The sequence below is a fragment of the Chlorocebus sabaeus genome, chromosome 6 (genome assembly GCF_047675955.1).
Source record: "Chlorocebus sabaeus isolate Y175 chromosome 6, mChlSab1.0.hap1, whole genome shotgun sequence".
In the NCBI taxonomy this organism is placed as follows: domain Eukaryota; kingdom Metazoa; phylum Chordata; class Mammalia; order Primates; family Cercopithecidae; genus Chlorocebus; species Chlorocebus sabaeus.
Genome location: NC_132909.1, coordinates 16,998,566 through 17,021,678, shown reverse-complemented (window position 1 = coordinate 17,021,678; position 23,113 = coordinate 16,998,566). Strand labels below are relative to the sequence as shown.

General features: G+C 45.5%; 1 protein-coding gene and 1 long non-coding RNA gene across 4 annotated transcripts in view; one reads left to right on the top strand and one right to left on the bottom strand.

Moving 5' to 3' along the window:
• The window catches only part of LOC140711854 (uncharacterized), a 591,910-nt gene that overhangs the window by 2,502 nt on the left and 566,295 nt on the right, over window positions 1-23,113 (top strand). The window lies entirely within an intron of this gene.
• Window positions 729-21,131, bottom strand: CXCL17 (C-X-C motif chemokine ligand 17). The gene is made up of 4 exons (XM_007997009.3): window positions 18,148-21,131; window positions 7,191-7,271; window positions 6,414-6,515; window positions 729-2,431 (listed from the first exon to the last, which is right to left on the bottom strand). Exons 1-4 carry the CDS (start codon window positions 18,224-18,226, stop codon window positions 2,334-2,336), a joined length of 360 nt encoding a protein of 119 aa, XP_007995200.1. The 5' UTR covers window positions 18,227-21,131; the 3' UTR covers window positions 729-2,333.

Sequence of the window (23,113 nt, the reverse complement as noted above, 5' to 3'; positions counted from 1 at the left end):
CCCAGCTCTATCAAAGATCCCTGCTTGGATTTGGCTCCCTGGACTGGAGTTGTTTGCTGGTCTGACTGTTCAGGTGTCTCTTGGGATGTAGATTCAGTCAGGTCTGATGGCTCCCTTTTGGCTCCAGGTTTAGCCTGGGCCTCAGGTGTTGATTCAGCTTCTTGTTGAACTGGAGGTGGCTCTCCTGGCCCAGACCCTGGCTGGGCTACATGTCTTTCTCTCAATGCTGGCTCCTGTTGAGTTGTAGATTCTTTTCCTAGCCCAGGTCCCTGCTGGGAGGCAGGTTCCTGTTGAGTGAGGGGCACCCTTTTGACGTGAGGTGATTGCTGTGGTGCAGGCTTCTGTGGGGCAAGAAATTCCTCTTGTGAAGCAGATTTTTGTTGGGCTCTAGGATCCTTCTGGGATTCAGCATCATGTTGTGCAGGAGTCTCCTGCTGGGAGAGGGGTCTTTGCCTTGAATCAGGCTCCTGTTGGGTCTTTGATTCTGCCTGGGCTATGGGTGTCTTTTCTGGCTCTGGTGTGGTTATAGGCCTCTGGTGTGGCTCAGGTTGCCAGTCTGGCCTAGATGCTGACTTAGAACCTGGCTCCATTGTTACTTCCTTCACGGGAGATACTGATCTTCCAGGTTTCATCCTTCTGGGCTCCCACCCAGCCCTCTCTCTTCACAGATATCTCATTGATTCCTCATGATGGCACATTCCCTTGGGTTTCACTCCATCCTGGCATCACTGGTCTTCCTTTTTAAGGCAGCAGGCAGTGGGCCGATCACACCTGGCCCCCACTAAGTAGTGAACTCTGTGCCTCTTTCTTTGGTGGGAGGATTAGGAATAGGAGGAGGCTATGTGCCCAGCACTGTCTTACAAGAAGGGAGGGGCTTGCTCTCTTGTGTCATAAATAGGGCCCCAGGGCCCCACCCCACCCACCACTCAGTTAAAATGTTTCTTCTCATAAGGCAAACATCCCAGTTTAGGCTTCTGTGTCATCTGGCATGATAGAAGCCAGATGCTGGATAAGTGTTCCTTTTTTCTCTCTCCTTCTGATGTTTGAGGAAAGCGTCATTCCGGGGGCAGTCTCTGTAGTTGTTGTAATAATTATTGCCTTCTTTGTTCCTTCCTACAAATGGTTGCCAGATTATTTATTTATTTATTGAGACAGAGTCTTGCTCTGTTCCCCAGGCTGGAGTGCAGTGGTGCCATTTTGGCTCACTGTAACCTCCACCTCCTGGGCTCAAGTGACTCTCCTGCCTCAGCCTCCCAAGTAGCTGGGACTACAGGCACGCACCGCCACGCCTGGCTAATTTTTGTATTTTTAGTAGAGATGGAGTTTTGCCATGTTGGCCGGGCTGGTCTTGAACTCCTGACCTTAAGTGATCCGCCTGCCACCCTCCCGCCCCAGGCCTCCCAAAGTGCTGGGATTACAGGTGTGAACCACCACGCCCAGCCAGGTTGGCAGTTTAATTTCCTTATATTGTCACTCTGATCATTTAACTCCCATGCTAAAAAGTAATGTCATGCCCTCCCATCTTTATAGCTTGAGGCCCTTCTGAATGACATTTGAGATACTCCATGCCATCTCTCTAGCCCTGAACTATGATCCTGTACTAGATTGGAAACTCAAAGACAGTGACCACTGATGATGATAACTGATAATGATGGTGGTAATGGTGATGATAGTAGTTATAAATACCAAAGGCTGCCTAAGTGCTAAGAAACTGTGCCAAGTTTTTTTTTTTTTTTAAACCTATATTGTCTTTAGTAAGACCATGGCTGGTTCATTGGTATACTTTTTTTTTTTTTTGGTCCCACCTAGCTCTTACCTCAGAAAGATTTATTGAATGAGTGAAAGATGAACAAGTAGGCCAATGGCGACAGAGTGAGGGTCTTGGTGGGGAGAGGTATGTGTAGAATCTGCATTCAGTCTGCAGTGAATAGAGTAAAATGGGTCATCTGGATGTGAATTGGCAGACCCCATTTGAAAGAAACAATTTTGATCTGTTACATTTAAAAATATTTATTGACTCGTGTTTGCTACTTTCCTGATTGTATTTAGGTTAAATGACACCAGCTAGGAAGCTACAGTTTCCTGGAATCTTTCAGATAATTAAGCCTAAGCCTGGGTAAGGGGAGGGCACAGGATAAGACTGACGAGAGAAGAAGGTACTAGAGAGAGCAACAACCAAAATGATCTTGAGAAACGTGCTTTTTGAGAGCACTGGAATGATTTAGGATGGGTACAGTGGAAGAGTGAGGTGGGAGAAGAAGAGTGTCTGGTAGGTATGCTCACTGTCTTCTTGACTGAGAATGTTTAATAGGAAGAGTGGGAGCTTAGAGCTCCTACAAAGGCAGAACAAAGCTTCTTAGCTGACATTGTTTGAGAAATTGCTGGCAGGCTCTGGAATGCTTGTTTGGCTTTCTGTGGTGCCTTTGGTGTCCTAGGGTGCAAATAAAGGGAAGAGGCTAGTGTTAAAAACATTTTTAACATTTCTTTCTTTTTATTTTTTATTTTGGAGATGGAGTCTTGCTCTATTGCCCAGGCTGGATGGAGTGCAGTGGCACGATCTCAGCTCATTGCAACCTCTGCCTCCCAGGTTCAAGTGATTCTCCTGCCTCAGCCTCCCGAGTAGCTGGGATTACAGGTGCCTGCCACCATGGCTGGCTAATTTTTGTATTTTTAATAGAGACAGGATTTTACCATGTTGGCCAGGCTGGTCTGGAACTCCTGACCTCAGGTGATCCACCCGCCTCGGCCCCCCAAAATGCTAGGATTACAGGTGTGAGCCACCATGCCTGGCCTTAACATTTAATTTTTTTTTGTGACGGAGTCTCGCTCAGTCGCCCAGGCTGGAATGCAGTGGTTCGATCTTGGCTCACTGTAACCACTGTCTCCTAGATTCAAGTGATTCTGCTGTCTCAGCCTCCCGAGTAACTGGGATTATAGGCACCCACCATCATGCCTGGCTCATTTTTGTATTTTAGTAGAGACGGGGTTTCACCATGTTGGCCAGGCTGGTCTTGAACTCCTGACCTCAGGTGATCCGCCTGCTTTGGCCTCCCAAAATGCTAGGATTACAGGCGTGAGCCACTGTGCCCAGCCAACATTTAATTTTATGAGAGTTTTAAAGATTGTAAAAATAAGACTCATCCAGTGGAAAAACATTTTTAAATCCCCACCCCAGCCTCTACAACACATTTTCCAGGGCTAACCACTGTTAATAGTTTGCTACATATTTTTCCATACCTTCTGGTATATAAATACAATGGTTTATTTTAAAAACAAAAATGAGATTATACTATACGTATTGCCTTAGTCTGACTTTTAAGAAATCTGGCCGGGCATGGTGGCTTATGCCTGTAATCCCAACCCTTTGGGAGATCGAGGTGGGCAGATAGCTTGAGCCCAGGAGTTCAAGACCAGCCTGAGCAACATGGCGAAACCTTATCACTACAAAAAACACAAAAATTAGCTGGGCATGATGGCGTGTACCTGTGGTTTCAGCTACTGGGGAGTCTGAGGTGGGAGGAACATTTCAGCCCAGGAGGTGAGCCGTGATCATGCCACTGCACTCCGGCCTGGGTGACAGAGCAAGACCTTGTCTCAACCGCGCCACCCACCCCCCCAAAAAAGCCAACTGAATCTATTATTGCCAAGTATTATATTTCTATAGAAGTTCACACAAACTTATACGTGCAATTCAATAAATAGTTATAAAGCAGATATTCATGAAACTACTACCTAGGCTTAGAAATAGAATATTGTGTCCAGGCACGGTGGCTTACACCTGTAATCCCAGCACTTGGGGAGGCCAAGGCAGGCAGATCACCTCAGATCAGGAGTTCGAGACCAGCCTGACCAACATGGAAAAATCCGTCTCTAATAAAAATACAAAGTTAGCTGGGCGTGGTGGTGCATCCCTGTAATCCCAGCTACTCAGGAGGCTGAGGCAGGAGAATTGCTTGAACCTGGGAGGCAAAGGTTGCAGCAAGCCGAGATTGCGCCATTGCACTCCAGCCTGGGCAACAAGAGCAGAACTCCGTCTCAAGAAAAAAAAGAAAGAAAGAAATAGAATATTGCCAGTGGCACCCCTACTTTTCTGATCACTGCTTCCTCTCCCCATCACAGTGATAATCCTGATTTTTATGGTAATTATTTACTTTCTTTTCTTTCTTATTTACCACCTATGTGTATAGATTCCTAAATAATTTAGTTTATTTTTTGCTCATTTTTTAACTTTGTGTATACATTATGGTCTGAGTGTTTATGTCTCTCCCCAGTTTTTTTTTTTTTTTTTTTTTTTTTTTTTGAGATGGAGTCTCACTCTGTTGTCCAGGCTGGAGTACAATGGCGTGATCTTGACTCACTGTAACCTCTGCAGTGCAGGGTTAAAATAATTCTCCTTCCTCAGCCTCCTGAGTAGCTGGGAGTACAGATGTGCACCATCATGCCTGGCTACTTTTTTTGTATTTTGAGTAGAGATGGGATTTCACCATGTTGGCCAGGTTGGTCTTAAACCCCTGACCTTAGTTTATACCCCTGCCTTGGCCTCCCAAAGTGCTGGGATTACAGGCATGAGCCACTGCACCTGGCCTCACTTTAGTTTTAATTCACATTTTCCTTGTAAAAATAAGGTTGAGTGCCATTGCATATGTTTATTAGCTGTTTGGGTTTCATCATCTGTGAAGTGGCCATTCAAGTATTTTTGCCCGTTTGTTGTATTTCCTGCCCTCCTCTCACTGGTCTGTAGAAATTCCTTACATAAGTATTCTGAATACTAATCCTTTGAAGGTTATATATATTACAGATATCATCTCCTAGTAGGCAGCTTGTCATTTTATTCTTTTGATGATTAAAACTTATTAATTTCAGTGAAGTCAGATTTATTTACTCTTTTACTTTATGGTTTATGCATTTTGTATTTTGTTTAAGAAAGGCTTTCATACCTCAAGGTTGTGAATATATTCTCCTGTATTTCCTTGTAAATTTGTTTTTCAAATTTAGATCTGTAATCCACCTGAAACTTATGTTAATGAAGGATGTGAAATAGGGGGTCTCTACATCGTTTTTTTCATTAATATATTGTGGATATCTTTCCAGCCAACACATAATGATTTATCTCATTATTATTATTATTATTATTATAATATTTATTTTAGAGACAGGATCTTGCTATGTTGCCCAGGCTGGTCTTGAGTTCCTTGGCTTACTGGATCCTCCAGCCTCAGCCTCCTGAGTAGCTAGGATTGTAGTCTTGAGCCACTGCCCCTGGTTTACCTAATTATTTTTGACAGTAATTAGGTTTTCCCAATTTGCCTTTGAAGAAAATTTCCCTCATTTATTTGTCAATACAAATACTGCTATAAGTAATATTCTTGTACCTATATCTTTGAGCATCCATGCTAGTATTCTATTGTTGAGATTTCCTAAAGTGAGATTACTAGATTAAAGTTATTATACTCATTTACAATTTTGATACAGCCAAATTTATTTTACTTCTGTCAATAGTGTATAAGGATCCTGGTATATCCCATTCTTGATAATATCATAATATCAATCAGTTTAACATTTGCCAATTTAGGTTTTTTGTTGTTGTTGTTGTTTTTTTGAGACAGAGTCTCACTCTGTCGCCCAGGCTGGAGTGCAGTGGTGTGATCTCAGCTCTCTGCAACCTCCGCCTCCCGGATTCAAGCAATTCTCATGCCTCATACTCCCGAGCAGCTGGGATTACAGGCGTGTACCACTATGCCCAGGTAATTTTTATATTTTTAGTAGAGACAGGGTTTCACCATGTTGGCCAGGCTGGTCTTGAACTCCTGACCTCAAGCAATCCACCTGCCTCGGCCTTCCAAAGTGCTGGGATTACAGGCATGAGCCACTGTGCCCGGCTGCCAATTTGCTTTTTAATACGACACTTAAAAACTGGTAGACTAAACTGGGTATGGTGGTGTGTACCTCTAACCCCAGATCCTTGGGAGGCTGAGGTGGGAGGATTACTTGAGCCCAGGAGTTTGAGACCAACCTGAGCAACAGAGCAAGACCCCCACTCAAAAAACAGAACAAAACAACAAACACAAAACTGCTAGACTAGGGAGGAGTCAAATTCTGTTTGATGCTGACACTGGTGTAATCTTCAGAGATTAATGACCAGGTCTCCAACAGCCCCATCTACCCCCACTTTGGTAAAAGTGAGGTTTTAAAATCTAAGAATTTGGTTAAACCTTTCCAGTATCAGGAGAATTGTATCCTGCTTTTCCTGCTCTTCCTATTTCCCAACAGGTTGACATTGAGTAGAAAGGGCTGAGTTGTGTGCTTATCCTGGTCTTAATTTCACCTCTTTTTTCTATTCTCAACCGTGCTTCATCCCTAGTGATTCCACGGAGTGACTGTGGTATAAGGAAAATCATCCTCTGCAAACTTACTTGTTTTCTTCACATTGCCCTTGAAATGATCACAGGGACACTGCTTCTTTGGCAGCCCAGAAACTGTCATGACTTTTCTTCTCGGGGCTCTCAGGAACCAATCTGAAACAACAGCACTGCTGCTTAGATGGGAAAGTTAATACATATGATAGGAGGGAGTAGGACGAAGCTTTAATCGCCATCTTCTGTGCCTTGAATTTCCACTGCAATGGGGTGGGAAAAGGGGTCAACACAGAACAGTGTCCATCCAGCTATTTGAATGCCAGTATTTCTGAGTTGTTTTTCCTGACCTGTTTGGGCAAGGGTTTGGTGGCAGGTTTGGAGGGTGCATCAGAATATCATTACTCCAAAGAATGAGGAGTAAGGCTTGGGTGTCTGCTTTCCAGTGGCTGCTTTCCCTTGGGGAAGCCATTTTGCCTGTCTGCTTTCAGTCTTACCTATGAGTAAAATAAGGCTGAGAATAGGATTCAGGAAGCTTTTGGAAGGCCAGGAAAAAATAAAAAGCCTTTTGGGCGGTAGCCCTGGGTTCTTTAGGAAAAGGATAAGGGGCAGGGGGCAGCCTGACATTGGCTGGCTTTCCCCCTAGACCTTGGAGAACTCCAGTTTTTGCCTGAGAGTCAGGAAGAAAGCGGGCACGGGTGCTGCATGTGGCAGGTTGTGGAGAGGGGAATGGGTGAGGTCAGCTGAGATAACATCTGCATTGGTCTTAGAGGGGCCCAAGGGAGAGAGCTGGGGTCATGGTGATGCCATCGCTGTTGTTGATGCTGAGTTACTGACCTTTGCACTCACATTCTTGGCCGCCTTCCTGGAGCCACTTCCTAGAAGCCTGGCCTTGGTCCCTATGGCCTCTGGCGACCCCTGTCGGAAGGAAACAGGTCACATCCAGACACTGGAAAGGGAACAGAAATGATCCTCCCAGCATTGTGCTACCTAGGTCAGCACAGTTCCATTTTTCCATTTTTACTTCAAGAATCTAGGTTACTTCAAGAGATGAATATTTTATTTGTATTTATATTTTTGAGATGGGGTCTTGGTACGTTGCCTAGGCTGGTCTTGAACTCTTGGGCTCCAGTGATCCTCCTGCCTTGGCCTCCCAAAGTGCTAGGATTATAGGCATGAGCCACTGTGCCCAGCTGAGGGGTATTTTAATCAATGAGGAATTGAAGTTTAAAATCCGGCCTATACGTAAGCATATTAAAAAATTTAATGATTAAACAACATCTGGCCTAGGGAAAAGTGTAGCTGAAGGTAGGTGGAGAAAGAATGGCTTCTAGATGGAAGAGAGGATAAAAGGTAGGGCTTTGTCAAAGCCTCCCGACCTCTCCCCATACCTCACACTAAAATCCTCATGACTTAAAAGAGTGAGAGCAAGGAGGAGATTATTCCATAAACCAAGATTTTCCCTTGACCTCCAAGTTGCTGGGTTTGTTTGTTTGTTTGTTTTTTCAGACAGGATCTCACTCTGTCATCCAGACTGGAGTGTAGTGGTGCAGTCACGGCTGCAGCCTCGACCTCCTGGGTTTGGTTGGTCCTCCCATCTCAACCTCCTCAGTAACTGAGGCTTCAGGCATGCACCACCACTCCTGGCTAGTTTTTTTGTATTTTTTGTAAAGATGGGGTTTCGCTACGTTGTGCAGGTTGGTCTGGAGCTCCTGGGTGTAAGCGATCTGCCCATCTTGGCCTCCCAAAGTGCTGTGATTATAGGCATGAGCCACCACACCCACCCCAAGTAGCTGTATTTGAATCCAGAGTCCCATTTCAGCTATCAAATGATGGTATTTACCTTTGTTCCTCTGGAACAAATACATTCTTCTTTTGGCCTCTATCCGAGCCTGTTTTTATCTTCTGATTCTATCTTATCTCCATTTTTTTATACTTAAAATATTCCTATGACAGGTCGGGCTTGGTGGCTCATGCCTGGAATCCAAGCACTTTGGGAGGCCGAGGCAGGTGGAACATGAGGTCAGGAGATCAAGACCATCCTGGCTAACACGGTGAAACCCGGTCTCTACTAAAAATACAAAAAATTAGCCAGGCGTGGTGGCGGGCGCCTGTAGTCCCAGCTGCTCAGGAGGCTGAGGCAGGAGAATCTCTTGAACCCAGGAGGCAGAAGTTGCAGTGAGCTAAGATTGCACCACTGTACTCCAGCCTGGGTGACAGAGCAAGAGTCCATCTCAGAAAAAAAAAAAAAAAATTCCTATGACAATCAAGGATGATAGTTTATAGACTTGAGATTCTCAAGTAAGAACTTGGCTCAGATGACACTTCCTTTATGGTGGTTTCTGATACTTCCTGTCAGAATGAATTATGCCTTCATACGGTTCCTATTGTATTTGAATGCAGTTCTGTTATTGCACTGTAATGTTGTTGTTAGAAATCTTTTATGCACAGAATTATGTCTCCTGAAATTCACATGTTGAATCCATAACCCCCAGTACCTCAGAATGCCTGTATTTGGAGATAGGGCCTTTAAAAGGTGATTAAATCAGGCTGTTATGGTGGGCCCTACTCCAGTCTGGCTGGTGTCCTTATAATAAAAGGAGATTTGGGCCGGACGCGGTGGCTCATGCCTGTCATCTCAGCACTTTAGGAGGCCGAGGCGGGTGGATCACAAGGTCAGGAGTTCAAGACCAGCCTGGCCAACATAGTGAAACCCTGTCTTTACTAAAAATACAAAAATTAGCTGGGCATGGTGGCGTGCATCTGTAGTCCCAGCTACTCGGGAGGCTGAGGCAGGAGAATCACTTGAACCCGGGAGGTGGAGTTTGCAGTGAACTGAGATCGCACCACTATACTCCAGCCTGGGTGACAGAGCAAGAGTCCATCTCAAAAAAAAAAAAAAAAAAAGGCCTTATGAATGGGACATAGGCCAGGTGTGGTGGCTCTCACCTGTAATCCCAGTGCTTTGGGAGGCTGAGGCAAGGGGATTGCTTGAGGGCAGTAGTTCAAGACAGCCTAGGTAATATAGCGAGGCCTTGTTTCTACAAAGTATATATATATATATTAAAAGGTAAGGTATCCTAGTCTGGGCATGGTGGCTCATCCCTGTAATCACAGCACTTTGGGAGGCTGAGGCTGGCAGATCATTCGAGGTCCAGAGTTCAAGACCAGCTTAGCCAACATGGTGAAACCCTGTCTCTACTGAAAATACAAAAATTAGCTGGGTGTGATGGCGCATGCTACCTGTAATCCCAGCTACTGGGGAGGCTGAGGCAGGAGAATTGCTTGAACCCGGGAGGCAGAGGTTGCAGTGAGTCGAGATCATGCCATTGCACTCCAGCCTGGGCAACAGAGTGAGACTCCGTCTCAAAAAAAAAAAAAGAAAAAGTAGGAGGGATCCTAGAGAGCTCTTTCATTCTCTTTCCACCTCTTGAAGATAAGAGGAGAAGTCTGCTGTCTGCAACCTGGAAGAGGACCCTTGCCAGAACTCAGCTGTGCTGGCACCCTGATTTCATATATCCAGCCTGCAGAATTGTAAGGAATAAATTTCTCTTATTTATGCCACCTAGTCTGTGTATTGTGTTAATGCAGTCCTAGCAAACTAACATAAAATCTTTCTGTTTCACTAGACTCTGAACCATTGGCTCAATAGTCATTCAGCTGCATGGTTCCTGACACATGGTAGGCATTTGGTAAATGTTTGTTCAACACATGGATGGATAGGTTGTTTGGAGAGGACCCTTAGAGATCATACGGCTCAATTCAGGCCTCCTACTTCCCAGACTTCTGCCACACAGATGGAGGGGGTTGCGTCATTTCCCCAAGGGCTGCCTTTCCAGTGTTCTCGTGCTGTTTTGAGTGTTATCAAAGTACTTTAACCTGGCATAGCCCCTGCCATGTAAACTTTTCTAACATTTTTACTCTTGCCTGACCTCTACTCCTAGTTCCAGAGAAAAACCACAGAACATTAGGCCCTGAAGGAAATCCTGGAGATTGTTTAATCGAATTCCTTAATTCTGAAGTTTTTTTTTTCAGTCTAAATGTAATTTAACTGTTGGAGAAAATTTTGAAAGTACAAACAGAGAAATTACTATTCTTACCAACTGTTGGTATTTTGACATATTTGTTACCTGCATATGCTTTTTATTAATGTAGTGATAACCATAGAATGTAAACACATTCTCTTTTTCCATTCATAGGCATGTTGCTGTGTTATCGTTATAACACATTTTTAATGAATGAATAATACTCTCAATAATTATGTGTTCCAAATTATTTAACTGCTTTCCCATTGCTGAATATTTAGAAAGTTTTATTTTTTAGAAGTTGGTAAATTTCTTTGTTCTTATAACTGTTTTCCAAATTTTAGATTATTTTCTTGGGAGAGAGTTCCCAAAGTGGAATTACTGGGTCAAAAGGTAAGAATTGCTTTCAAAAGAGCTATACTAATGTTTAAATTTTATTTTTAAATTATTTTATTTTATTTATTTTTTTGAGAAGGAGTCTTGCTTTGTTGCCCAGGCTGGAGTGCAGTGGTGCGATCTCAGCTCACTGCAAGCTTCGTCTCCCGGGTTCATGCCATTCTCCTGCCTCAGCCTCCCAAGTAGCTGGGACTACAGGTGCCTGCCACCACGCCTGGCTAATTTTTTGTACTTTTTAGTAGAGACCGGGTTTCACCGTGTTAGCCAGGATGGTCTCGATCTCCTGACCTCGCGATCTGCCTGCCTCGGCCTCCCGAAGTGCTGGGATTATAGGCATGAGCCACCACAACTGGCCTACTTTTTAATTTTTAAAAATTAAAAAAAATCTTTTTTTCCTTTGAGAAAGGGTCTCACTCTGTCACCAGACTGGAGTGCAGTGGCGCAATCTTGGCTCACTGCAACCTCCGACTCCCTAGTTCAAAGGATTCTCCTGCTTCAGCCTCCGCAGTAGCTGGGATTACAGGCGGCACGTGCCACCACACCCAGCTCATTTTTGTATTTTTAGTAGAGACGGGGTTTCACCATGTTTTCCAGGATCTCCTGACTTCGTGATCCACCCACCTCGGCCTCCCAAAGTGCTGGGATTACAGGCGTTAGCCACTGCGCCTGGCCAAGGGCTGTACTAATTTCATTAAATCACTATCTCCTTTTTTTTTTTTTTTTAAGATGAGGAAACAGTCCCAGAGAGAGCAAATGAAATGCCCAAGTTCGTAAAAGTAATGGGGACATATCTAAGGCTGAAACCCAGGTCCAGGATTTTATTTTATTTTTAGTGACCAGGGTCTTGCTATGTTGCCCGGGCTAGAGTGCAATAGCTGTTCACAGACATGATCACAGCACAGTGTGGCCTCAAACTCCTGGGCTCAAGTGATCCTCCTTCCTTAGCCTCCCAAGCACTACCACACCCAGCTACAGGTACAAGATTCTTAGTCTGTTGTTTTATTCTGCCCTGCTATATGACCCTAGTTTCACAGAGGAAACTGAAAATGAAGCTGCATGGTGCTATAGTATTATGTCTCCCAAACTTCAGACATTTTTAGACCATCTTTATGATTTTTTTTCTATAGCTTAAACCACCCTTCGTGTTATTTACTTCGTGCTTTTTCTTTTTTCTTTCTTTCTCTTTCTTCCTTCCTCCCCTCCCCTCCCCTCCCCTCCCCTCCCCTTCCCTCCCTCCCTCCCTCCCTCCCTCCCTCCCTCCCTCCCTTCCTTCCTTCCTTCCTTCCTTCCTTCCTTCCTTCCTTCCTTCCTTCCTTCCTTCCTTCCTTCCTTTTTTGACAGAGTCTCACTCTGTCGCCCAAGCTGGAGTACAGTGTTGCGCTCTCGGCTCCCTGCAACCTCTGCCTCCCAGGTTCAAGCAATTCTCCTTCCTCAGCCTCCCAAGTAGCTGGGATTACAGGCACCCATCACCCATGCCTGACTAATTTTTGTATTTTTAGTAGAGGCGGGTTTTACCATGTTAGTCAGGCTGGTCCTGAACTCTTAACATCAAGTGATTACAAGCATGAGCCACTATGCCTGGCCACTTTATACTTTTTCTTTTTTCTTTATTTTTTTTGAGGTGGAGTCTCACTCTGTCGCCCAGGCTGGAGTGCAGTGGCTGGATCTCGGCTCACTGCAAGCTCCGCCTCCCGGGTTCCCGCCATTCTCCTGCCTCAGCCTCCCGAGTAGCTGGGACTACAGGCGCCTGCCACCTCGCCCAGCTAGTTTTTTGTATTGTTTAGTAGAGACGGGGTTTCACCGTGTTAGCCAGGATGGTCTCGATCTCCTGACCTCGTGATCCGCCTGTCTCGGCCTCCCAAAGTGCTGGAATTACAGGCTTGAGCCACCGTGCCCGGCCTTATACTTTTTCTCTAAATAAATTTATTTTGTAAAACATCCTCATCCTATGCAATATTATCTGTGAAATTACAGGTTTGATGTATGCTTAGTTTTTTTCCTAACATGCATTAAAATAAACACAGAAGTATTCAAGTAAAAAGGAGCTTATTTACATTCCACCTAAAATCAGTTTTGGGAACCACTGATACAGTGGCATAAGCATGCACTTTATATCCAGATAGGCCTGGGGTCAGCTATTGGCTCTATCACTTAACTATGTCAACTTGGACAAGTCACTTGGCTTCTATGATCCTTGATTCCCTGATTTGTAAAAGGAGGATGGTAAAATCCTCCTCGCAGAGTTGTTGGGAATAAGTGAGCTGCTGTGGGAGCCCAGTGCCCAGGCGGGTGTTGAGTACATGATGGTTATCATTGTGGTTATTGCTGTGGAATTCTGGTTATTTTCCAAAGCAAGTGTCTATGCTGGAATATTGGGCTTGTGGCTTTCTGCTGATGTCGATATGTAAATAAGTTACTTCCACTTGTTAGGATTTATGGTGCATCTGTTACTATTTTCATTTCCTAGATCCACTATATACTTGCTTTGTGATTTTGGACAAAGTTGTATAACTTTTCTATGCCTCATTTTCCTAATTTGTAAGATGTGGTTAATAATAGTACAGTAGTCCTTCCTTATCCACAGGACTCCCAAGATACTTGAAGTCTCAGATAGTACCAAACCCTATATATATATATTTTTCTACATATATACACTTATGATAAAGTTTAATTTATGAATTAGGCACAGTAAGAGATTAACAATAACTAATAGGATAGAACAATTTAAAAAATATACTGTAATAGGCTGGGGTGGGGGCTCACGCCTGTAATCCCAGAACTTTGGGAGGCCAAGGCAGGCAGATCACGAGGTCAGGAGATCGAGACCATCCTGGCTAACACGGTGAAACCAAGTCTCTACTAAAAATACAAAATAATAGCCGAGTGTGGTGGCGCATGCCTTTAGTTCCAGCTACTTGGGAGGCTGAGGCGGGAGAATGTCGTGAACCCGGCAGGCAGAGCTTGTAGTGAGCTGAGATCACACCACTGCACTACAGCCTGGGTGACAGAGTGAGACTCTGTCTCAAAAAAAAAAAAGAAAAAAAAAAATATATATATACACACACACACACATATACTGTAATAAAAATGATGTGAATGTGGTCTTTCTCTCTCTGTTTCTCAAGATAACATAACAATATTTTGGGGCCACAGTTGGCGGGTAACTGAAACTGCGATTAAGTGGGGACTACTGTACATGAGTGTGTGTGTGTGTTATTTCCCAGCTCTGACCACTAGAGGGCCTAGAAGCACCAGCACCTACTAGCAATGGGCCTATCAGTCAGTGCCCATGGTCTGTAAATATCATTCTCCCATGAAAGGAACTAGGGCTTCCAGGAAAAATAGCTGATCCAGGGCTGGGACAGAAAAGCACAAGAGGAGCCCGAAGCTTCTTGTGGTGTCAGAAACGAAGGAACTGCTCAAAAAATGATGGAGACATGTCTAAAGGTCATGGAAGCCAACTAGAAGGAGTTCCCAGTGGCCAATTTTGGGACAATATGAGCAACATAATAAATAATGGTAGTAATGGATTCCAACCCATAAATACTCATGAGTCCATGCTGATATAAATAAATAACTGAACAAAAAATAAGGAAGAAAAGGCTGGGCATGGTGACTCACGCCTGTAATCCCAGCACTTTGGGAGGCGGAAGTGGGGGAATCACTTGAGGCCAGGAATTAGAGACCAGCCTGGCTAACATGACAAAACCCCGTCTCTACTAAAAATACAAAAATTAGCCGGGTGTGGTGGTGTGTGCCTGTAGTCTCAGCTACTCAAGAGGCTGAGGTGGGAGGATCGCTTGAGCCCAGAAGGTGGAGGTTGCAGTGAGCCGAGATCACACCACTGCATTCCAGCCTAGGCAACAGAGTGAGACTCTATCTCAAAAAAAAAAAAAAAAAAGGAAAAGAAAGAAAGAAAAAGAAATAACTCTTTCTTATGGCAGAATTCCGACTAAACAAATGTAGAAGGAACAATGGAAATAGAAAATCACTATTTGGCCAATACCACAGTAATAATTCTTTGTAGGAAACAATCATCCATAGATTCTAAAAATTAATGTTAAAAGTATGATGATGCTGTTAACTGGTGAACAACAAGAAAAAAAGTATGATGAGAAGAAACAGGCTGTTTACATATTTCCAAAGTGTCTCTCCACAAGATACTTATTAATTACAATGAGACAAATAGTAACTTTCCAGTAGAGAAACCTGGCAGACACCACCTGAACCAAGTGCTTAAAGTGAACCCCATCAGTAATGAGAGATACCGATATCCTGGGGCTCTTGCTGGGATGTCCAGAGAAGGATACATCACTTCTGAAGTATTCTTGCCTAAAATGCGTAGCCAGAAATATCAGACAAACCCATATTCAGGGGGCATTCTACAAAACAACTGGCTAGAACTCTTCAAAAGTGTCAAGGTCCTGAAAGAGAGGGAAAGACTGAGAAACTATCCCAGGTTGGAGGAGACCTAGGAGATCTGACATTTTATTCAGTGGGATCCCGGATTGGAGTCTGGAGCAGAAAAAGGACATGAGTGGGATGATTAGCAAGATTTGAACATTTGTAGATTAGTTAATATTACGGTATCAATGCTAATCTCCTGGTTTTGATAATTGTATTATGGTTACGTAAGATATTGTTTGAAAACAATTGGATGAAGGCTATACTGGAACTCTATTTTTATAATATTTTTCAAAGTCTGAAAAATGAAAAGTAAGAAAAAGAAAGAAATGCATTAGATTTGTGAGGACAAATGAGATAATAAGTGTGAAGTGCTTAGAACAATGCTTGTGATATAGGAGTTCTTAATGTGTCTGATATAAGTAATTTTATAATTAAATAATATTACAATTAATGAATAATCTGTTATTATAAGTAATTTATTTCCTAATGACCTCATATATTCTCACTTATTTTTATTTCCCTTAACCCTGCGAAAAGCATATTGAGCATGTATGTGATTAAGAGATAAAATAAGATTAGACTTTATTCTGAGATTTATTTTGGGGATGGAGGAGCTATTATTTCCTTTAGCCACTAAGTAGCTCAGACTCAGGCCTACATTGCAAAACTTCGCTTGGCTGGGAAACAAGGCTTGAGCCTGGCTGCCACCCCCGCGACGTGGTTTGTGATGGCGCCTCCTGGTGGCGCAGGGAGCTTTCCCCAGTTCCTCACCCTCGTCCTTTAGGAGCGACTTAGAAATTTTACTCAGTCTATTTATTAAACCCTTTCTAGGTCACACTGCAGATCATTTAATCTTCACAAGTGTGTGTGACAAGTGGCATTTTTTTCATTTTAAGATGATAAAACTGAAACTCAAAAAAGTGAGGCGACTTGTCTAGGGTTGCAAAGTGTGTGGCAGAGTCAAGATCTAGGTCCCCCTGACTTCCAGGCTGAGTGTAAAGGTCTAGGTGAGTCTAAAAGTGTGGCCATGCAGAGAACTATTGGTGTAGAGCAGTGGTTGTTGACCAAGGGTGGTTCCCCCTCCGGGGACATTTGGTGATGTCTGGAGATATTTTTGGCTTCCATAATGGGTTTGGATGAGGGAGAGGGAAGGCTGCTGTTGGCGTGTAGTGGAGAGAGGCCACGCGGATGCTGCTGAACATCTCACAGTGCACAGAACAGCCCCCACTGCAAGGAACTGTTCAGCCCAAATGTCAGTAGAGCTGCTATGAAGCCCTGGTTTGATTTAGAAACCTGAGGATGCATTCTTGAGGTTAGCTAATGTTTGCTGAGTACTGAGCTGAATAGCGTGAGGGATATGGAAACAGTGCACCAGTCCGTGCCACCAAGTAGTTTGCAGCCGACGCAGGGGGTAGAGGCAGGAAAGGCACATGAAGGCCCCTCAATATAAGGCAGCAGATGATAAGTGCAAGAAGAGAGTGTCCAGCAGGGCTAAGCTTGCTCTCAGGAGGGAGACCACATGTCTGGCTGTGGGAGGAACTGAAGGAAGCTGTGGAAGGTGGTTTTCAGTTGGGAGTCTGAGCAAAGTTGAGCTGATGGGAAAACACAATACGTGTTCAGCGAAAGGCAAACAGGTTAGTTTGGGTGGAGAATAGTATTTTTTAGTGAGTAGAGGGAGGTACACTGGAAAAACAGGTTGGGGCTAGAACTTTGAGTCCAGGTAGAGGACTGTAGCGTGGGTGTCTGTCATAGTGATGGAAAAGTCTTCCCTTTTGGAATAGTGGTCTAGGCCCTAGGGCTATGGGGCTTAGCAGCTTCCAGAACACTCTCTCTACAAAGGAAGGGATGTTGGAAATTGGAGTGGAGAAGGGAGAATGCCTCCTGATTTTAGGACCAAGTTGGTGCTGAGTATGCAGCAAAGCCATTTCACCTCAAAGTGGCCTTTGGGGAGATGGTGCTCACAAGCAGAAATATACATGGGGGTCAGGTCTGTTCTTCGTGGTTGCTCTGTGAAGGGCTGGGCCACTTTATAGTGAAAGCTGGAGCAGATTTGGAACCCCTAAGCTAAGGTCTGCTTCCCAAAATGTGAGCTGTTACAGCAGGGCTTGCTACGGATAAAACTTCAAATATGGACACTACCTGGTGACAGGCTTTTTCTAGTTTATTTCATTACCAGTAAATAGCATTAAGACATGTTGGTGGCATTCCGGTGCACTGTAAAGAATATAAGCAAGGACTTCGTGATCTTCTATAAAGGTACCATTGCCTTCAACACTCTCCCACCACCATCATTAAGTTTAGCCAGGATAATTATGTTACTCTTTTGGAAAAGGGTTGGGGGAGAAGACATGGGAGCAAATCTTTGTTGAGCTAGTATATATATACATACATACATACCTGTGTGTGTGAGGGGGATCAGCTACAATTACAGATATTTTCTTTTTTTTTTTTCTTTTTTATTTTTGAGACGGAGTCTCGCTCTGTAACTCAGGCTGGAGTACAGTGGTACCATCTTGGCTCACTGCAGCCTTTGCCTCCCGGGTTCCAGCAATTCTCCAGGCTCAGCCTCCTGAGTAGCTGGGACTACAGGTGCGTGCTACTACGCCTGGCTAATTTTTTGTATTTTTCGTAGAGATGGAGTTTCACCGTGTTAGCCAGGATAGTCTCAATCTCCTGACCTTGTGATCCACCCGCCTTGGCCTCCCAAAGTGCTGGGATTACAGGCATGAACCACTGCGCCCGACCAGTTGCAGATATTTTCACATACAATATCTCATTTAACTCTGTCAACATCGTTTGGGTGTAAGTACAGTTTGCTGTTTTTTGTAAAGGAGGAAACTGGCATTGAGAAAGGCTCACTCACCCCAACACCCCACAGCTAAGAGAAGCTGCATTTTGATGTGTCTGTGGCCTGTTTTGCCACATTTCCTCCCCTCATTTTCCCCTTCATAGACAGTCTTGTTTACCTGGATTCAGGCTGCTAGAGACCATGGACATCAGCATCAATGGCAGCAACAGGAGGAAGGAAGAGATTAGAACTTTCATTGCAACGGTTGGTGCAGCTGTTAAGTTGCTTGAAGAGTATAATGGAAGGTTCCCTGTTGGAGGCTGCTGATCTCTGGGGATGACTCAGGTCAGGGTACTCAGCCTGGCAGTCTATGCTTTAGTCCCAGGCCAGCGTTCCCATTTGAGGGCGAGAACAGGTGAGGTGACGCTGTTTTGCTCTTAGGTAACAGATTAGACCATGTGCTTTATGGGAATCTGGGAGGTGAAACTGGTCAAACAAAAGAAATGCAGCATTCTTAAGAACATAAGAAGGTGACTGATAACTTGGCAGCCGTGCCAGTTCTCTCCTGTACTCTTTCCCGCCTCCTCACACCCCAATGCCTCATGATTTCTTCCTCAAACCTTTTTTTCTTGCTTGGATTTCCTTATACCTTTCAGTGACCCTCCCTATCTGAATATTTGACAGGAAAGTGGCTGCTAAGTGTTGGTAGGCAAGACTTTGACAAGGTCTCTTTCCCCTCCTGCTCCCATCCTTTTAAAAATATCAGCAATAGTAGTGTTGTTGCCTGGGAAGTTGCCCTGTCCTCTCTCTGTTCACAATTCCCTTCAATTCTGTAGCCACATAAGGTAGCAGCAGAGCAGGATCTGGGACAAAAGGCAGCTCCCCTACCCAGAACACCGCCCTGGAGCAGTGGGTGACACCAGGCCTCCTTGTGTGTCCAGCAGGAAGGTGGCCATGGCTTAGCTGTTCTGGTCTAAAGGAGAGGGAACTGGGTTGGGGGAAGAGACCCCCAGAGCTGCAGGTCCCAGAGGGTTTGAGAAACAGGAGCCACAGAAGGGAAGGAGCCCTGAAGGGTGTTTGCCCAGCTGCTCGGGCGCCTGGCTCCAGTACTTCTTTGGAAATGGCCCCAGGTCAAAGAAGAAAGGTAATAATACTCGAAGTAAATATTAGGGGCATAGAATATCAGCACTCACTAAACTTGACATTTATTTGAGGCTTTAGGAAATGTGCGCAAAGGGAGAGGAGAGGCTGGGTTTGAATGCTGGGTGATATTCATGGGGGCTGAAGGGAAGGCAAACAAGGGAGCCCTCCCTGGAAGCCTCCAGGCAGGAGTGAGAGCAGGGGGTGTGACTTTGTTTCCCTGAGAGGAGGAAAGAGGAAAGGCATGAGTCAAAGCCCTTTGCTTTTGTTTGACCATTCTTTTTTCTCCACGTTTTCAAATTATCTCGGCCTGTTGACTTGTCACAGAGTTGATTGTGGACTTTGCTACTGCGGTGTTTATAAAGCACTGCAGGGGCCAGGAACTGCTAGGACTGAGCCTGTGTCCAAGTTGAAGGCTCAGGCTGGGCCTAAGCTTGTTCTGATGCAAATCACGGATGTGGCTTCCTTCTGGAAAATTATAAAAATGGTCTCTGCTTTCAGGAGGCTCAAGTCTAACCAGGGAGATGACATCCATTTCATAAAGCCTAGAGATATGAGTGCAGTCATCTCTCCAAGTGGCAAGAGTGCAGGGGGACTGAGAGGGACTTGGTCGGGCGGAACTTGAGCTGGAGATGGGGGAGGATTTGGGTTGGTGGAGGGCAGAGAGGAGGGCCGTGCAGAGCAGGGGTGTGTTGTAGGAGAGGTGCCCCCTGGAGCTCAGTGGATGGGGATCCTAGAGGACAGGAGCTGTTTGTGTTCATTTTTGTATTGCCTGAACTTACACAGGGTCTGGCACTTTGGGAGTATTCTATCAATGACTGTTGAATGGAATGATAGTTTTGTAGCCCATTAACTGGGCCTGATGTATTAAAAAGTGTGTGAATGGCCGGGCGCGGTGCCTCAAGCCTGTAATCCCAGCACTTTGGGAGGCCGAGACGGGTGGATCACGAGGTCAGGAGATTGAGACCATCCTGGCTAACACGGTGAAACCCTGTCTCTACTAAAAAATACAAAAAAAAAACCTAGCCAGGCGAGGTGGCGGGTGCTCATAGTCCCAGCTACTCGGGAGGCTGACGCAGGAGAATGGCATGAACCCGGGAGGCAGAGCTTGCAGTGAGCTGAGATGCGGCCACTGTACTCCAGCCTGGGCGACAGAGCGAGACTCCGTCTCAAAAAAAAAAAAAAAAAAAGTGTGTGAAAATGCAGCCCATTGGCCGGGCGCGGTGGCTCAAGCCTGTAATCCCAGCACTTTGGGAAGTCGAGACGGGTGGATCACGAGGTCAGGAGATCGAGACTATCCTGGCTAACCCGGTGAAACCCCGTCTCTACTAAAAAATACAAAAAACTAGCCGGGCGAGGTGGCGGGCGCCTGTAGTCCCAGCTACTCGGGAGGCTGAGGCAGGAGAATGGCGTCAACCCGGGAGGCGGAGCTTGCAGTGAGCTGAGATCCGGCCACTGCACTCCAGCCTGGCCGACAGAGCGAGACTCCGTCTCAAAAAAAAAAAAAAAAAAGAAAATGCAGCCCATTAGCAGAAAGAAACTGTTACTGAAAAACCATCCCATGTACAAATGGAGCCTGTTGCGGCCACTTTACTTGTGCTGCTGAGTTCTGCATCAATCCACACCGAGGCCACTGCAGGGGCCGGGAGCTCCTCCTCAGACCTTCCTCCGGGTGTCTCAGTCTCTTTACCCACTGTCCTCCCAGGTCCTGCTCCCTGTCAGTTCACTCCATCTGGTTTCCCCTCCATGCACTTGGGATGGGTGTTGCATCCTGTGTCCCATTGGAGGGGGCTTTGGGTTCATTAGGTCTATTAATATAAAACACCCCCAAGACAAATGGACGTTTTTCTTGTTAACATGACAACTTCTTTTTTTTTTTTTTTTGAGACGGAGTCTCGCTCTGTCGCCCAGGCTGGAGTGCAGTGGCCGGATCTCAGCTCACTGCAAGCTCCGCCTCCCAGGTTTACGCCATTCTCCTGCCTCAGCCTCCCGAGTAACTGGGACTACAGGCGCCCGCCACCTCGCCCGGCTAGTTTTTTGTATTTTTTAGTAGAGACGGGGTTTCACCATGTTAGCCAGGATGGTCTCGATCTCCTGACCTCGTGATCCACCCGTCTCGGCCTCCCAAAGTGCTGGGATTACAGGCTTGAGCCACCGCGCCCGGCCGACAACTTCTTATAACACATCTCAAGAACATTATTTGTATCAAGAGTCTCTCTGATGTAGAGAGGCCCGCCCTTCCCCAGGAAGGAGGTAAGGGGAAGTTGGGAGAAAACACCGTCCTGTGTGGGTTACTTATTTCCCTGTTGTACAGTGTGTACTTGGTAGACATTCAAAAATATTTGTTGACTTTGACCATGATCCACATGGCTCGCATATAGTCATTTATTCACACATACATTCAGTGAGGCTTTGAGCGCCTAGTGTGCGCCTGGTATTTGCTAGACGGTGGAGGCTGAGATCAGGTGTGTGCTGCTTTCTCTGAGGAGCTCTCACTATACAGCTGCACCTAGGGTGACTGAATCTACCTGCCCCACTTTACAGACGTGGAAATTAAAGTTCAGGGAAATTATAGGATTAGTTCAACAACACAGTCACTAACCTCAAAGTTAAGGGAGTAAATCAAGTTTCCTGACTTGCTGGATTTTCTGTTAGTGTGCAGCCACCTGGCTGCTGCAGGTGCAGATGTGGTGAGCTCCAATGGGAGAGAGGACGTTCAGAGGGAAGTGGGAGCCCTGAGCACCCTGGATTAGCCAGGAGGACATGCCGGGTGGAGCTGTGACCACACAAAAGACCATCAAGGAAATTTGCATTCTCTTTTTCACTTTGAGCTTGAAATGAAGAAAACTGATTCCAGGAAACCAAGAGTGGAAGATTACTCACAGGGGATTAGTGAGATGAGTCAAAAAGCCTGTGTTGGATGGGTGCCTGTAATCCCAGCATGTTGGGAGGCTGAGGTGGGAGGATGGCTTGGGCCCAGGAGTTTGAGACCAGTGTGGGCAACATGGTGAGACCCTGTCTCTATAAAAAGGTTTTTTTTTTTTTTTTAAAGAAAACCCTTTTCTGATGTCTGTCACAGTGTTTCTCACTGAATGGTAATGGTCTGACTTTGAGTGGGTTCTGTCCATAGCCTGGAGCTCTGTGAGGCAGGACCAGGTGTGATTTCACCTTTGTCTCTCCAGTGACAGTACACAGCAGGCTCTGATAAATATTTCTTACAAAATAAAACTGAATAAAAAGTAGACACCTGCACACATGTGGGATGATTGAGCAGTAGTAGAAGCAGGGAAAGTCAGCGTCCCCAGATCAACTGATGTGGCGTTCAGCTTCTAGATAGGGGTGAAGTGCCAGGATGGGGATGGGGGTCCTGTGGCTTTACTGCTCTGGGGACCACCCCGAGGATTTGGAGTGTCAGCTGTGGTTGCTGCACTTCACTTACCTGTGGGAAAGTGAGCAGAGGATGTGGGGCTTCAGGTGAACCCACATGGGAAATGGCCGAGGGAAGACGGGGTAGGTGGCACATAGAGGTTGTTTTTTATTTTTTTATTTTTATTTTTGAGAAGAAGTTTCATTCTTGTTGCCCAGGCTGGAGTGCAATGGCACAATCTTGGCTCACGGCAACCTCCGCTTCCTGGGTCCAAGCGATTCTCCTGCTTCAGCCTCCCGAGTAGCTGGGATTACAGGCATGCACCACCATGCCTGGCTATTTGTTTTTTTTTTTTGTGTGTGTGTTTTTAGTAGAGACAGGGTTTCTCCATGTTGGTCAGGCTGGTCTCGAACTCCCGACCTCAGGTGATCCGCCCACCTTGGCCTCCCAAAGTGCTGGGATTACAGGTGTGAGCCACCGTGCCCGGCCGAGGTTGTTTAGCAATATTTGAAGGTCGGTTGTATGAAAAAGTGTTAGACTTGGCTGGGCGTGGTGGCTCATGCCTGTAGTCTCAATACTTTGGGAGGCAGAGGCAGGCAGACCACCTGAGGTCAGGAGTTTGAGACCAGCCTGGCCA

Coding starts and splice junctions, on each gene's coding strand:
- CXCL17 (XM_007997009.3), bottom strand. CDS start 18,226: ATGAAAGTTCTAATCTCTTCCTTCCTCCTGTTGCTGCCATTGATGCTG. Junction 7,272..18,147: donor CTCTAGCAGCCTGAATCCAG/GTAAACAAGACT, acceptor TCCTTCCGACAG/GGGTCGCCAGAGGCCATAGG. Junction 6,516..7,190: donor CCAAGAATGTGAGTGCAAAG/GTCAGTAACTCA, acceptor CTGTTGTTTCAG/ATTGGTTCCTGAGAGCCCCG.